The 15,005-nt window shown below is 44.8% G+C and overlaps 1 protein-coding gene across 12 annotated transcripts in view; it reads right to left on the bottom strand.

Moving 5' to 3' along the window:
- The window catches only part of AGAP1 (ArfGAP with GTPase domain, ankyrin repeat and PH domain 1), a 307,984-nt gene that overhangs the window by 198,005 nt on the left and 94,974 nt on the right, over window positions 1-15,005 (bottom strand). For 8 of the 12 annotated variants that reach the window (XM_064433496.1, XM_064433501.1, XM_064433492.1 and 5 more), the window contains exons 3-4: window positions 12,033-12,120; window positions 11,361-11,372 (exon numbers count right to left, since the gene is read on the bottom strand). In XM_064433496.1, coding sequence (XP_064289566.1) covers window positions 11,361-11,372; window positions 12,033-12,120 — 100 coding nt within the window. The remainder of the gene's footprint in view (window positions 1-11,360; window positions 11,373-12,032; window positions 12,121-15,005) is intronic. The other 4 variants (XM_064433498.1, XM_064433500.1, XM_064433499.1 and 1 more) reach the window with 1 other exon arrangement.

Below are 15,005 nucleotides of genomic sequence, written 5' to 3'. Positions count from 1 at the left end.
AGAGAATTGAAAAATAAAAAAAAATATTTGAGTGTACATACCCAGCTCACAAACGTGAGCCCTACGAGATTTACTCTTCATGATTTGACTGCTGAGAGCAGCTTGGAAAAGGGTATTAAATTTAATAAATACAGTGCAAGTTAGCCAGTAGCTCTTCTCCTGTGTGAGTCCACACTAAATGATCACCTTGGGGACCTGCTCCTTGCCTTCCCCAAAAACACTGGGCGTGGAGCTCGGTGCAATTATTGGTATTTCCAGCATTAAATTCAGATCCTGACAGGCTGTCCCACTTCACCCAGGGCTGTCACCCTGCTGCAGCCAACAGCCACAGTCAGCTCAAATCTGCTCAAGTGCCTTCTTCACCCTTAAATGCAGGATGTGCTCATTAGCTGGAATAGGCACATCCTCACAATCCTTGATTTTTGTTTGGATTTAAGTATTTCATGACAAACAGTTTGAATTTAACACCCCTCCAACCAAACTGTTTCAAAGAATGCCCTGCATTTCCAAGCTGTACTAAATATTTCAAAACAAATCTGAAGGCTCAGAAATGGAACAGCAAACTCACACTCATCCCTCGAGTAAGAATTATTTTATGCAAATCTCAGCTCACAGCAGGACTCATTCCTAATAACGTGTGCTTCTACACCATTAAGGAGCCCTTATCATGAGCAGAGCAAAATATTAGGTGCTGCCCAGGGCAGAGATTAAAAAAACCTACCTCAATATCAAGAATTTACACAAACAAAAGCACAAACAGTGAAGAATGTAAAGAGAAAGGCTGTACCCTGCAGGTATCTGTGGCTGTAGGATTAAGGCAAACAATAAACTGCTTCTGCCCCTGATTTGATGAGCCTTGATGAGAGCCACGAGCAGTTTGGGCAAGGGCAGTGATTTTGGGGTGGTTCAGCTTGGACAGCACCACTTTCATTATTTTTTTTTAAATACATCTAGGAGTTTGTAAAGCACCACAGCAAAGAGGAATTACAGAAATCAGCCAGTTCAAATACTGGACTTCAGCAACCCACGATGAAGCCAAACACTCCCAGGGCTACAAAATATCTCCTAATTTCCTAAATGTCTGCGTGTGTGACAGAGCCAGGAATTGCGGTCTACACCAACGGCACTGAGAACAAAGAAATGACCTTCATAATGTAAAGAACGAGCTCAAAACCCACAGCAGCACTCCCAGGGGAGGTGGCTGCCTTTGCTCTGCTCCCATCAGGATTATGACACACGCAGCTTTTTAATGAGGGAGCTCCTCAGCTCCCAGATGTACCTGCCAGGGGAGGCCACGGGGAGGGGACAACTGGTGGCCAAAGGATGGGGTACTTCAAGGCAGCTATTCCCAGTTTTCCACGGCTAGAACAGCGCCCATTCACTGTCAGATGAGCACAGAATTTTTACAGGTGACAAATGCTGCTCCCTGTGCCCAAACTCGTAAGCAGCCCACAAACCACCCCAGCTCTCCCAGGTGCATCTGGCCACACTCCTGCTGTAAAATGCCCCACATGAACAGCTTTGATCAACACAAAGCTAAATAAATTCCGTGCATCAGCAATTCACAATCCTGGCTGAAGACCCAGCACAAACTGGAAGAGGGGGAATCAGCCACAGCTTCCTGACTCATTGTCATGCACGACCCTCCGCAGGCGAGCGTGCGGAATCAGTGCCGGCGCAGAAATTAACCAGCAAAAATCAGTATTAAACTTAAACACTGCACACATTTGTAATCAGAGGTGCTCTCTGTTACAAAAGCAGGGTATTACATGGGGAATTCCGGGGATGAAGGCTTTAATCCAGGCTCTGACAGCCTGGCCACCCCCTCCTCTTGCCGTTCCAGCGCGTAATTGCTCACCGGAGCAGCCGCTGATTCTGCTGCTGCATCCCCAGGCTCCACTGCGCTCACCAGGCTCTTTATTCAAGCAAATTGCCACGGGGATGAAGTTATTTAGCCATATGAGAAGGATAAATTCGGGGGGCTGGCCGCACGACAAGCGCAGGCAGCAGCTGAACGTCTACTGTGGCAGAGCAAGACAGAAGGGAGGACTGAGGCAGCTCTAAAAGCCTGTATTTTATATTCCCAGTGACATGTGCATTTTGACAACAGCAGCCAGTTGTCTCACACATGCACGTTCTCTCCTTTTTTTTTCCCCCCCTCAGTGCCAAGAACCTGGCTCCTCTTCAGGGAAATGTGTTCAAAAATTCTCTGTTCGAACAGATGGCCAGATACTGGTCTTCTGGTTTGCTACTCACATTTTTTATTTAAATAAACTAATTTTAAAATGGTTTTCACAGCATTTCCATAAAAGAAAAAAGAAATTAATAAAAAAAAGGAAAAGGGCTTCCCTCAGAAGGTGCTGGGGCACTGTCCAGGCTCCCCAGGGAATGGTCACAGCCTCAATCGTGCCAAAGCTCCAGGAGTGTTTGGACAAAGCTCTCAGGGATGCACAGGGTGGGATTGTTGGGGTGTCTGTGTTGGATCAATGATCCTTCCAGCTCAAGATACTCCATGATTCTGTGATTTGGGGCATTTCCTGAATATAACCACTGTGCTAAACAACAGTTTAAAAACCGTGAGCAGCTGAGCTGGGTCGAGGGTCAAAGACCAAGGAACCATCGCTGGCACGCAAGACTGAAGCTGCAAAAGGAGCCCTGGACCCCCTTCCCAACAGGCTACCTGGGTAAAACAAACCCCAAAAGCCAACAAAAGCAGCCTAGACTGAGCTTTTCAACCCCCACTATCTGCTTCTCTCAACAGGTTTAGGATATAGTCCAGGAAATACATGGAGAGGTCTCCTGGAAGTATCAGGCCATACCCAATTACAGCAAGGTACCCCCACAGGCACCATATGTAAGTGCAATATTGCATCTCATAATCTGATCTGTACCTAAAAACTGGCAAGGAAGCACTAATACATGACCTTACAACTCCATGGAAAGAGGGTTCACTACTGGAATTTTAGCAGCAGCTGCAATGACATTTAACAACTGAATTCTGAGATGCTCCCACTGATGTATTTGCAGTGCCTCTCCAGAAGGACAGATGTAACAGATTCCCAAAACCTGGCAGTGATTTGAAGGGAGATCAATGGAATTTTAGGTTTTTAAGTGTTTAGGGAAAAAAGCTTAAACTTCAAAAATATACAAAAATTACCTCAAGCTGCATAGAATCTCCAGGGTTGGATGGGACAGTGGGAAGAAACTGTCAGGGTGGGCAGGCCCTGGCACAGGGTGTCCAGAGCAGCTCTGGCTGCCCCTGGATCCCTGGAAGTGCCCAAGGCCAGGCTGGATGGGATTTGGAGCACTCTGAGATAGTGGAAGGTGTCCCTGCCCATGGCAGGGGTGGAATGGGATGAGCTTAAAGGTCCCTCCCAAGCCAAACCATGCTGGGATTCCATGATAAACAGGCTGAGCTAGATCCAATGTTTTATCTCAAGCAGAAGGAGAGGAAGGTGATTGATTAACCACCAAGATAAATGGGAACAAACCAGAGCAATTAAGTTTCCCTCATTACCCAGAGACAGGACTCAGGAGCAGAGCAGAGCATGTTCTACTTTCACTGCAAAGCTCCTGACAGCCAGTGCAGACTGAGCTAAGCCAATTACAGAGGGCCAGCCTTAAAAAAACCACTGTAATGTGAGTGCAGACAGAGAGGTACAGCACACTCTGTCCCCACCAAATGACTCATCTGAAAGAAGCAGCACGATAGTAATCCAACTTTCTGCAGCAGTTTCAACCCTCCTGCACCCACTTTATTAATAACCTAGAAGATGGAAGTAACAGGCTATTTAGTTTCTAGATAATGAAGCAGGAGGGACTGCAATTATGGTAGAAAATTGGATTGTACTTCAACATGACCGTAACGAGTTCGAGAAATAGAGGGGAAAATAAAAGCAGCATCACAGGGACAAAAGTGGGGACCAACCAGCTGTGGAAAGATGGGGCAGGATGGCTGGAACCTGTGGCACAAGAGAGAAAAGCAGCTGGGAATTCCTGCAGAGAAGGGGACAGATTGTCCTAGCCTGCGTCACCACGCCAGCCTCAGTCTCTGCTGATCTGGAGAGAGCATCCCATGGCAGATAAGGACCAAAACCTGCCTACAAAGCACCCAGTCAGAAAAATAAACATGTGAACCCTGGTTATTTAGGAGAACAGACTAGGACGGGAGAAGAGGTGTGAGTTCTTACCAAGAAATAAACTGCTGATCCCATTTTAGAGCAAGGGAAATACTCTTCCCATCTTTCCAGTTATTAATTATTATGGTCCCAGATAAAGAATATCAAGTGGCAGCAGACATACAAAGCACTACACCCCAACCCCAGGGATAACCCTGGGGTTCAGACACCCCTCAGTCCAACACGAAGCAGGAACCCATCTTTACCAGACACCCACTGCACATCAACACACACAAACCCAGCGAGTCAGCTCCTTCAGGCAGGGTGTGATACCACTTTAGCACACTCCTACCTTTCTCCACCACCAGTCTTTTCCAGCTTTAAACATTTACAGCCCAAAACTGAGCAAGTGGAAGCTGAACATGTTGTATGTTCTCCTAGATGCATTTCTGACAGATTAAAGGGGAGGAAAAACAGCCCCCAGGAATTTGTGGGGAGCCCCCTCCTCTGAAACCCACCCAGAGCCCTCACACCCAACCAGCTCCCCAATATCAGGAGCCTCCTGCAGCCACAAGCTGACAAGGACCTACAATTCAATCACTGCTCCCATTTCTACCAATAGCTCATTTTTCATGTTTTTTTTTCTTGTATTTCCTTCTCTTGGTTTATTTTACTGACAGCAGGTGCAGAGAGTTGCTTATACCTCACACCCCCTAATTGTATATACACAAGTCTAATTTTAAAAGCTTATTTTTATCAAAGCAGTCAGAGACAAAAAAAACCAGCGAGTCAGCTCCTTCAGGCAGGATGTGATGCCATTTTAGCACACTCCTACCTTTTCCACCACCAGTCTTTTCCAGTTTTAAACATTTACAGCCCAAAACACCACTTTCCAAACAGAGTTCCTTACAAAGCCTGCCCCATGATTTAAAATATCATCCTTTTTTTTTTGCTGCAGCTCCTTCTAAGTTGGCTTCTCAGGCATTTAATCTTCCAGACAAACCCATCCCAGCTTTCAATCTAACACAAAATTCAACTGCTCAAAATTTCTGCTTGACCTCACCAGCTTCCAACATAATTGCAAAATCCTAATGTGCACTGACAAACCCTAAACAGCTCGCAAAGACAGCCCAAAATATCAGCACTGGTGCACAGATCTCAGGCCTTTTCTTACCCCTCCTGCCTTTTCAAACACCCCTCTGCTTTTTACATCTAGCCAGCTTCTCTAATACCTGTCCTTTCACTGCAGTTTTACATCACAAATAGGAACTGAAGTTAAAATTGGACTGAGCAGTGACTACACCATGATCTGCCCTCCCTAAAATGGATACAAACAGCCTGCTGTGGCAGCAGATTGAGGGGTCTGTTGAGAATTCAAAATACTGTGAATATTTCTTTTCTATACAACTTCCCATAACAACAACAGATTCGGTGAAGGGGAGGGGAAAAAAAAGCTCACAGTAAGAAATCAAATACAAGATGAACAAGGAACATGCTCAAAGAAAAATATTAAAACCTGGCTTTGAGATCAAGAGTGAAGCAGCGATTTAGAAATCCATCCAGAAGGAGTATTTGAGAAATAAAGCAAATAAAGAAATAAAGCAGGAGCCACTCCAAACTGGCTTCAAAAGCAACAGGGAGCACTGGAGACTCAAAGCCATGGAATTCCAGAAGAGTTTGGGCTGGAAAAGCCCTCTTACATCACCTGGTCTGACCCCACCCAGCACTGCCAGGGCCACCACCACCCCCTGTCCCCAGTGCCACATCCACGTGAGGTTTCTGAACACTTCCAGTGATTCCACCACTGCTTGACAACCCTTTTGGTGAAAAACTTTTCCTTAATATCCAACCTAAACCTCCCATGAGCACAACCCGAGGCCATTTCCTCTTGTAGCATCACTGACTATTGGGAGAAGTCACTTTTACTCCTGAGAAGAGCCTAAAGTTGTAACAGAAGTGATAAATCTGCTTTACAGGTTTTCCCTGAGACACAATCTTCAGAGGAGCCCGTTATGAGAAGGACACAGATGCTAGAAACATGATTTCCCAAAAATCCCTGGTCATTCAAGGTGCAAGGTGTCAAAGAGAACACCTTAAAGGCCCTCAGGGAACTCAGCCTAACAGTGAAGCTTTTCTGGCAATCTGCTTCCTCAGCACCTCCTAAAGAGCAGATACTTGAGTTTTTCTTTTAATTAACAGAGCTCCTTATTTGTGACACTTTAAGCAGTCCCCAAGCCGACAGCTGGAACAGAGAGTGTTTCAAAAGGAATTTTTTTTTTCCCTAACTCACACAGGCAGTCTCAGGAGGGCGAGGAGAGGGAAGGGCTCCAGAGGGGAGGGGGCAGAATGCATAAACACCCTCTTTCATGCTGAGCCTGAAAGGCTCCAAAAGCCCAGGAGAACCCTCTGCAGCAGTGCTTTAAAGGGATCAAAAAAGAGACAAGTGTTGGTTTATATCTGGGTGTCAGCGTGAAATGCCAAATAAAAACAATCACTCGGTGCTATTACAGCAAAAAGACAAAGAACTGGAAAGAGGTAATTTTGAAACACATGTCCCAAGTCATCACTGTCTTCTGAACACGAGGCAGAGTCTGCCTGTGGGTTTACAGGCCAAAAAAAACCTTCATCTGCCCCAAAGTGCTGAGGGGGCTCGTGGAATCTGCACCAAGCATTTGAAACCAACACAGAACATTTCAGCTTCCTCTAGTTTCCAGCCCAAGAACCACTACATGGTTTAAGGTTAATGTGGCTTTTTTGAACTCAAGTTGGGATTATTGCAAAGCCTCCCTGTGTAAATTCTTACATGCATCATGGTGATTTTCTGGCATTCCAAAAACTCCTGAAGGAAAAGGCACGAATGACTGCAAGGAGAGCACCAAGTACATCCTCACAGGACACATTTCTCTGCTCTTCATTTACATTTCAGCCAGCTGCTCACTGAGAACACAGCTCACAGATTAGTCTGGGACACATCCTCCCTTTATTCATCAAAGATCAAATTTGGGTGGTTAGTAAATATGGCCTTCCTACGTATCTGAACAATATTAACCAGATAAAAATAGCAAGTGGCTTCTGTAAAGGGACTGGCAGCCTCAGGAACCTGATTGTTCACAGCAGGCAGAACTGCATGAACCAAGGGGAGAAGGAGACAAATTGTGCAGTTCTGCTGCAGCCCCCATGCTCTATTCAACCCAAAACACAAACTGATCCCAGCCCAAGGCAAAATCTCCCAGCAAGCAAAGAAAGACCCCAGAGTGGTTTGGGTTGGAAGGGCCTGTAAAGCCCATCCCATCCCACTCCTTCCACCATCCCAGGCTGCTCCAAGCTGGCCTTGGACACATCCAGGCAAGGGACAGTGGTTTTATCCCTGTTTTTATCCCTTTGCTTTTTTTTCCCAGGTGAAGCAGGTCCACACTCTTGGATCCAGGCCAGGCTCAGAGCTGAATGAAGACACCTGGCAGGTCACCCCAGTTCACAGATTATGCCTGAACTTTCTGCATACATATTGTGTAAGGGCCTGTGTGTGACCAGGAGAAAATCTCTTAAGAGGATGTGAACAAAAGCAGCTGAAATTTTAAAGCACTCTTCCTCAATCCTCCTTGCATAATTACCCTTTGCTGAGGAAGCATCAGACAGGAATAGTCACTCGAGATAAAGTGAAAAACATGGACACCCATCCCTCAAGATGTAATTTCTACACAGAATCAGTATCCTTTAGATTGGAAAAGGCATGAAGATCATCAATGCCTGCTTTTGTTACAGGCTGGCAACTTATTTTCATGACATGCTTCAAAGGGAAGGCTGAGGGTGACACTTCATTTAGTGTTTTAATATTAAACACGACCATTCCTGCCACTCAAGGGACACACTGTTCACTGTGGTACTGAAAAAAGTTATGTGGTGAAGGCTGCTACACCATAAAAACATTTTTAGGTCAAATTTGGAAAGAGAGTAAATGATCATAGCTTTCTGAAAAATATATCAAAGGCTTTATTCTTTATCTTTTACACTAAAAATGAAATTTTCCTGCAGTAAGTTCCTTCACAGAGAGAGATGAAACCTCCACTGACTGCAACAGCCACTTGCTGCCTCAAGTCAGGATGGTGGGTGGCTTTTATACTTTTTAAAACACTAAAAATAATTGCTCCACATGAAATGAATAAATAACTCTTAAATAGGTCCCAGAGTACGTAGAGAAAAGAAATTCATTTTTTGTCATCTCACCCTGGACCACAGTTTGTCTTTTTTGGTTTTTTTTTTTTTGTTTTGTTTTATTAGACTCACTGGAAAACAAAGTCCTGAAATAATCATGACATAACTTAAAATATTCACAGACATGCCAGAGATGTGGAAAAGCCCTTAAGTCATGTTTCACACCCCTGTGGCTTTTTGGAAACAAAACCCAAACAAGTAACAGAATCCTGCTGCCACTCACTGCTCCTGTAAACTTCACTTCACCTTGGTCTGCAAAGAATTCAGTCTCAAATTCCACGTACACCACACATCTCACTTGGCTCCTACAGGCAGAATTCAATTCTAGATGGGGGAAATAAAGCCACAACATTTCCCACACCTCACTTGTTTCAGCAGGTAAAGCAACCACCAGCAGCAGATTTTATTCCAATTGCTTAGAAGGTCCTTAGAAGACCACAAATCCCTAGGATTCCTTATCTCCCACCATTTCTGTGAAAAACATGTTCACTCTCTTGTGAAAATTTAAAAAGTCTAATAAAGGGTAATAGGAGATAAGGATTATAGAGTAGAGGTTATTACAGCTAAGAGCACACTGTTATCTTTGAGGATACTCTTTAAATACTTTTTCTTTTATATCAGCTTGTTGTATATTCATAGACTCTTATGCACGGTAAAGTTTTCTTAAAATCAGTTTACATGTCCTAAAAACTGTTTAGTAAAATCTTTTTGGGTCTTTTCAGAGTATGTGTATTCTTTGGTTATGGTTTTAGTCTGTTTTTATTACCTCCAGTTTTTGGGTTTTGATCTACACTGTCTTCAGACACTGAGTGTTGATAGTTGGCATATTTGTAGTAGGTGTCTTCTTCATATTTTATTAGATGTTATCTTCTCTAAGTAGGTATTTTAACACAAGCATACTTATATCAGCTATTTCACTACTATGGCTAAGCTTAATTAACAACAGAAATAAAAACTGTAGCTTCATAACAAAGTTGCTTTAACATCACACATATAAAATCTATTTTAATATTTGTGAAAAGCCAATATTAAAATCTGTATCTATAAAAATTTCCTTCTTGTACCATCACAGAAAAAAACTGAAAAGTCCCAGAGTACTGAAATTCCCCCCTTACAACAGGGTAACACATTGCTGCTTTTCTTACATCTGATTAAAAACGTGTCACTCAGCAGCACAGCTGAGTGTATGCTAAATATGAAAAGGAAGACTCTCAAGGCCGTTTTTCTCCCTAATAAAAACTTATTCTTTGAGAAAACAAAGGTTTGCAAGTTGCAAGCACGTGAGGGACTGAAAAGTTCTGAGCAGAAACAAAAACTGGGGCAGAGAGTGACAGAAAACTCCTCGGTGAAGTGCAGGGTTCCTCCTCCTGCTGGGGAGGTGGTGATGGGCAGAGAGAGAGATCTCTCACTTAGAGAGCCAAAGGAAACCTGCAACCATCTTTACACAGCCAAAATTCATTTCCTGGGATGTGGAGCCCCCGAGGCCTGCAGGAGATGTGGCACTGGGCTGATGCAGGGCAGGTTTCCTGGTAATTGCAGCCATTTAGAAGGCAGAGGCGAGCAGAAATTGCAGTCCCTGGCCCTAATCACCACTTTCACGTGAAGCAAATATCCATCACCTCACCCATTAGGCACTGATTTTATGATGCCTGTTAAATTTAGCTGCTAGGAAGCCATTCCAAGCCAGTAAACTCAGGTTTTCCTTAGCTGATCAAGCAGCTGACACCTTCACATCCGATATGAATCCTCGTCTTTATCCAATTTAACAATCTGACACATTTATAGTCCCTCAGAAAAGGAGAGAGGGGAGGATCCACAAGGGCCTCCAACAGGAGGGATTACACTTTTCTAGGGACTTCTTTGAGGGACCTAGAAGTGCTCAGGACCAGGTTGGAAGGGGCTTGGAGCACCCTGGGATAGTGGAAGGTGTCCCTGCCCCTGGCAGGGGTGGAACAGGGTGAGCTTTAAAGGCCCTTCTAACCCAAAATCACTCTGTGATTCTCTGACAGAGAGGTAAAACCCTACCAAATCCCCACTGCAGATGTTTACTGAGGGTAATTTATACGGGTTGGATTTCCTTTAATGCTGACTTGATTGGAAACCTTGACCTGATCCCTCACAAGGCGAATCAGAGCTCTTAATTATTCCAGTTTTCCTCCTGTTAATGAAATGCAACAGTGTCATTAGTGAGGCTTGTCAGCCACACTTATGTGCACAGAAATTATTTGACACTGCTTTTGTCATCTAATCCTTGCAGGAAAAACAGTCACAACGTCACCCCAGCACTGTAAATAAAAATCCTTCAAGACAAAGAGGACAGATGGCAACACTCCCCAGGAATATCACCTAAAATATTCATCCTTTAGGAGGAGAGGAGGGCTAGCCCTGTCAACAGTCAGGAGATTTGAATCTTCCAAGGGGAAAAAAAAAAACCAAAACAAAACCAAATATGCTCTGTTCATGAAGTGAGGGAAAGCTCTGTCAAGACAGGGATTTTTGCTGAAGATTTGCTGCACTCAGTGCCACTGCACCCTCTGTCAGCATTTCTCACTCTCAGCATCCAGAAGTATGATCCACACACACTTCTGTGCACAGGCTCAATTGCTACCATCAATTATTACTGTCAGCTCCAGCTACAAACCAGCAAAAGCATTCAGGGCAAACTTACAAACTGCAGGGCCTCAGTGTTAATGCAATTCCACAGGAAAAGCCTTGTCCATCCCTCCCTTCCCCTCTCCTCCCATTTTAACTGCAATTCCAGGCTGTTAAAATGTCAACTACCAAGCTAAACCAGCTTCCTGTGGTAAGAGTTAATTAGAAACAAATGTTATCAGAGATGCATGAAACTACAAACTACTGCTGAAGAGACGACTACAGCAAGAGACAACAACAGTGAGATGCACTAAAGACTTGAAATCAAAAGGGAACAACTCAAAATGATACACAAAACAAGGGGGAAAACGCTCTAGTACAGAAACCACCATCTGGCCCTTCAAAACCAGAGCTGCCATGAAGACAATGTATAGTTACCTGCATCCATATCTGCAAAGAAGGGAACAGCCAGTAAGGAAAAGAAGGAACCAGAAATTCAGTGTCTCAGAGTTGGATTTAAAAGTTCATAAGGAGAACAGATAAAGAAAAATAATCAAAAAAGTATTTAGTGTAAGATAAACCTTATTAAGGTACTGTGATAATTTTTGATTTCAAGCTATAAACTTGGATTAATGTTAAACGCTACAGCGTACAAATTAATTTTCTATGCCATGAGAACATTTTTTTTAAAAAGACCAAATATTTAACATATTAAGCAATAAGCAAGTTACACCTTTAAGTTTAGGCTAGTGAAGATTTTTATTCTCCCAACATCCTGATTGTACAGAAATCCACCACTACAGACTAATTGTGGCTTTCAACAGCCCAAGTGAAAGCAGCAGCACTACTGAGAGCAGTCAACTCCTCTCCATCAGGACTAATTCCCATATGGAAACACACACTGGGGGCCCAAGTTATTTAAAGGAGTTATGGAAAATCCACAATTACATTGTACATACTTAGCCCAGCCTGAAGAATGTTAAAGCAAAATGCATTTTGAAGTAGCACACGGGATTTTTTTTTTTGCCAATTCATTTCTGCGTGATCCAAAATGAGCAAGGATGTAGTTTGTGGGGGGAAAGGACGAGTGGGAGCTGTGGAGGCACCTACCTTCAGGGGATTCCTCCTGGACATAGGTGCCGGTCAGGTAGCGGTGCACCAGCGCCGACTTCCCACTGGCCAGGTTACCCACGATCCCCTGCCACGGAAAGGAACACAAGCAACAAAACACTCAGCTGCAATCCATCCCTGTAAAAAGCAGCATCTTCAAGCAAAATCTCCACGCAGAACAACATCCCAAGCAAAATATGCCACGAGATCAAATAAAGGGCAGAGTGCTTCGGGGTGGGAAGGACCTGAGAGATCATCTTCTTCCACCACCCCAGGGTGCTCCAAGCCTTGCCCAGCCTGGCCTTGGACACTGCCAGGGCCTCCCCGCCCTCCCAGGGAAATATTTCAGCCCAACCCCACAGAGTTTTCCTCCTGGAGGTGCCCAGATGCCAAAGGACTTGAGGAGATTTGGGGTTTGTGGCTGTGAAGGGGCGCACGGAGCTGAGGACATTGTGCTCCCTTCTTGGGGGAAGGAGGGGATGGAAACTTCTTCCCCCCCTTTGGAGCAAGCCCAGCCTGCTCTGCTCTCTCCTGTTTACTTGACCCTCACCAGAGGTTCAGAACAGAAGGTCCCTGGAGAGAGGATGAACTCTGCTGATCCGCCCGGGATTGCCAAAGGGGCCGCGGCAGCAGCACAGAGCTGCACGTTCTCTACCCCATCTCCTGAACCCCAGCTGGCAGGACACCACCCTCCTTATCAAAAATGGCTGGATGCGACCCAGCCACGTGTGCTGGCACCCCAAATTCCCCCCTGCCTTGGGCTGATCCCACAGCGTGGGCAGCAGGGCAGGGAGGGATTCTGGGATGAGTCACAGGAACAAAACGACATCTCCAACACGTGTCGCTCACCCCCAGGACATGAGGCAACCTCTCCAACTAATGACTTTTCCCTCACCCCCAGAACATGAGGCAACCTTTCCAATTAATGACTTTTCCCTCCACTGTATGCCCATGAGCTGCAGTACATTTGTCTGCTCCCACCCACACCACAAACCCACTGAGAGCTGGGGGAGCCCTGTGAGTAAACAGCTTGGTCTTGGCACCTCTTCTCATCAAAGTGACACCATCTCCCCTTCCACACAAAGATTCCCAAGGAGAAATTCCTTCCCACTTCTTTTTGCCTACAACAATGTACAAAGTCCCCCCCGCTCAGGATTCACCACTGAAAAATAGTTATTTTAGCGTGTGAAAGCTGAACTGTATTTTTAATGGTCTACACATTTGGCCAAGACAACAATTTTCCAGTGAAACTTTCACTTAAAGTGATTAGCCTTGCGTGGATGGAAATTAATTTTATTTTCTATTACACTCATGCCAAAACTGTAACTGCCAGGGAGAACAGAAAAGCATCAACCTGGGGGTCCAGTCAGAGACAACATCTCATGGCTGGGATGTCTTATTCTATCCAGAGACCCCAATATTTGAAAGACATCAAAAGAGTCAAGAACACAATTTTATATATTAATTTTTTTTAATATCCCAAAGGTCACACCAGGTTACACCATTTGACAGCACTTCAGGTTCTCTGACACATTCCTACAAAGTAGGAACAATAAATTCTACACTGGGGGGAAAAAAAATCTGACTTCTGATACAGTTTCTCTCTTTGTCAGCATTAATATTTGCTTTAAGGCTGATCCCCCACAGCATGACAAAAATGCCAGCCTGTTTTCACAGCAGTCATATTCCTCTCTCCCCTGCTTTATACACAAACAATCCCAGTCATCCCCATTTATTTATGGATATGTCTGAAATGCACCAAGTTATGACAAGCATGTTAGGGAACAAAAATACCACCCCAACCCAGTTCAGGGAGGAGAAAATTCAGCTACAACTCACTGCTCTTTTCAGTTCTGACTTGTGCAACACTGAATCATTTATTTCCATGTGCCAGACATGCTGTAAAACAAACCCAAGCCACTTTGCCCACGCCTCCTAAAGCCTGTTGGGAAAAATCATAAACTGTATTGATGGCACTTGGCATTTTAAAGCTGTCCAGGAGAGGAGCCTGACTGCACTTTGCATATTTTTTTTTGCAAGAAATTTGGTGATTTTATCCAGAAATCTCTCATGTTTATTCTGCCTAACACATCCTCACTTAATATTTGAACAAACAGGAGCCAGGAACACCAAAGGCAGTGGTATCACCATGCTCTTGACCACAATAAAAGCATCAAAATCCGTAAGTAAAACCCAAGTACCAGATCAGCAGGAACGATTATACAATCCCAAGCTGGTTTGGGCTGGAAGGGACCTCAAAGCTCATCCCATTCCTCCCCCTGCCATGGGCAGGGACCTCTCCCACTATCCTAGGTTGCTCCAAACCCCTCCAAGGTGGCCTGGAATGTCCTTCTGAGCACTGGAAGGAAACCGAGCCTCGTGCTGCTAAAGCAAGGAGGCAAAAACTGGTGTTATTCCCTCAAAGGCACACTGAGAAATACCTCCTTCCTTTATTGCAGCCCTGGGGGCTTTCTCTGCTCTCCCAGAGCCAGTTTCTGTTCCCTTTAAAATTCTGCAGAGCCCAAAGGGTACAACAACAGGCGCTCCAGAAATAAATCAAAAATAAATAACAACAATCAATTTAAGGACCTCCCAGCCCGTACAGGGGGACAATGTCTCCCTTTAACATGGCCCTTATGTTCCTGAGCCCCAGGAGCACCCAGGATGAGGCTGAAGTGAGGGAATGACAGAGGTGACTCAGGGCCCCAAGCCCTCCCCAAGGGCAGATGTGCAGGAAAGGCAGAGCAGATTTCAGCTGGGCTTCCTAATTTACCCTTCCTCCTGGAACACAAGCCACAGACACAGCTGGTGCTGCTGGCTTCCACCATTTGCAGTGCTATAATCAAATTATTATTTTTGTAACAGCAGCAGTTGTGCTTTTCCCCCTGGACAGCTCTCGTGGCACGCTGACCACTGCAAATCAATTCTGTGCAGCTGAAATTTGTTTTCCCAGCCCTGCTTCAGGGGCAGGAC

The sequence above is a fragment of the Passer domesticus genome, chromosome 10, assembly GCF_036417665.1.
Source record: "Passer domesticus isolate bPasDom1 chromosome 10, bPasDom1.hap1, whole genome shotgun sequence".
In the NCBI taxonomy this organism is placed as follows: domain Eukaryota; kingdom Metazoa; phylum Chordata; class Aves; order Passeriformes; family Passeridae; genus Passer; species Passer domesticus.
The sequence above is the reverse complement of the archived record's forward strand: the minus strand, read 5'-3'. Positions and strand labels throughout refer to the sequence as shown.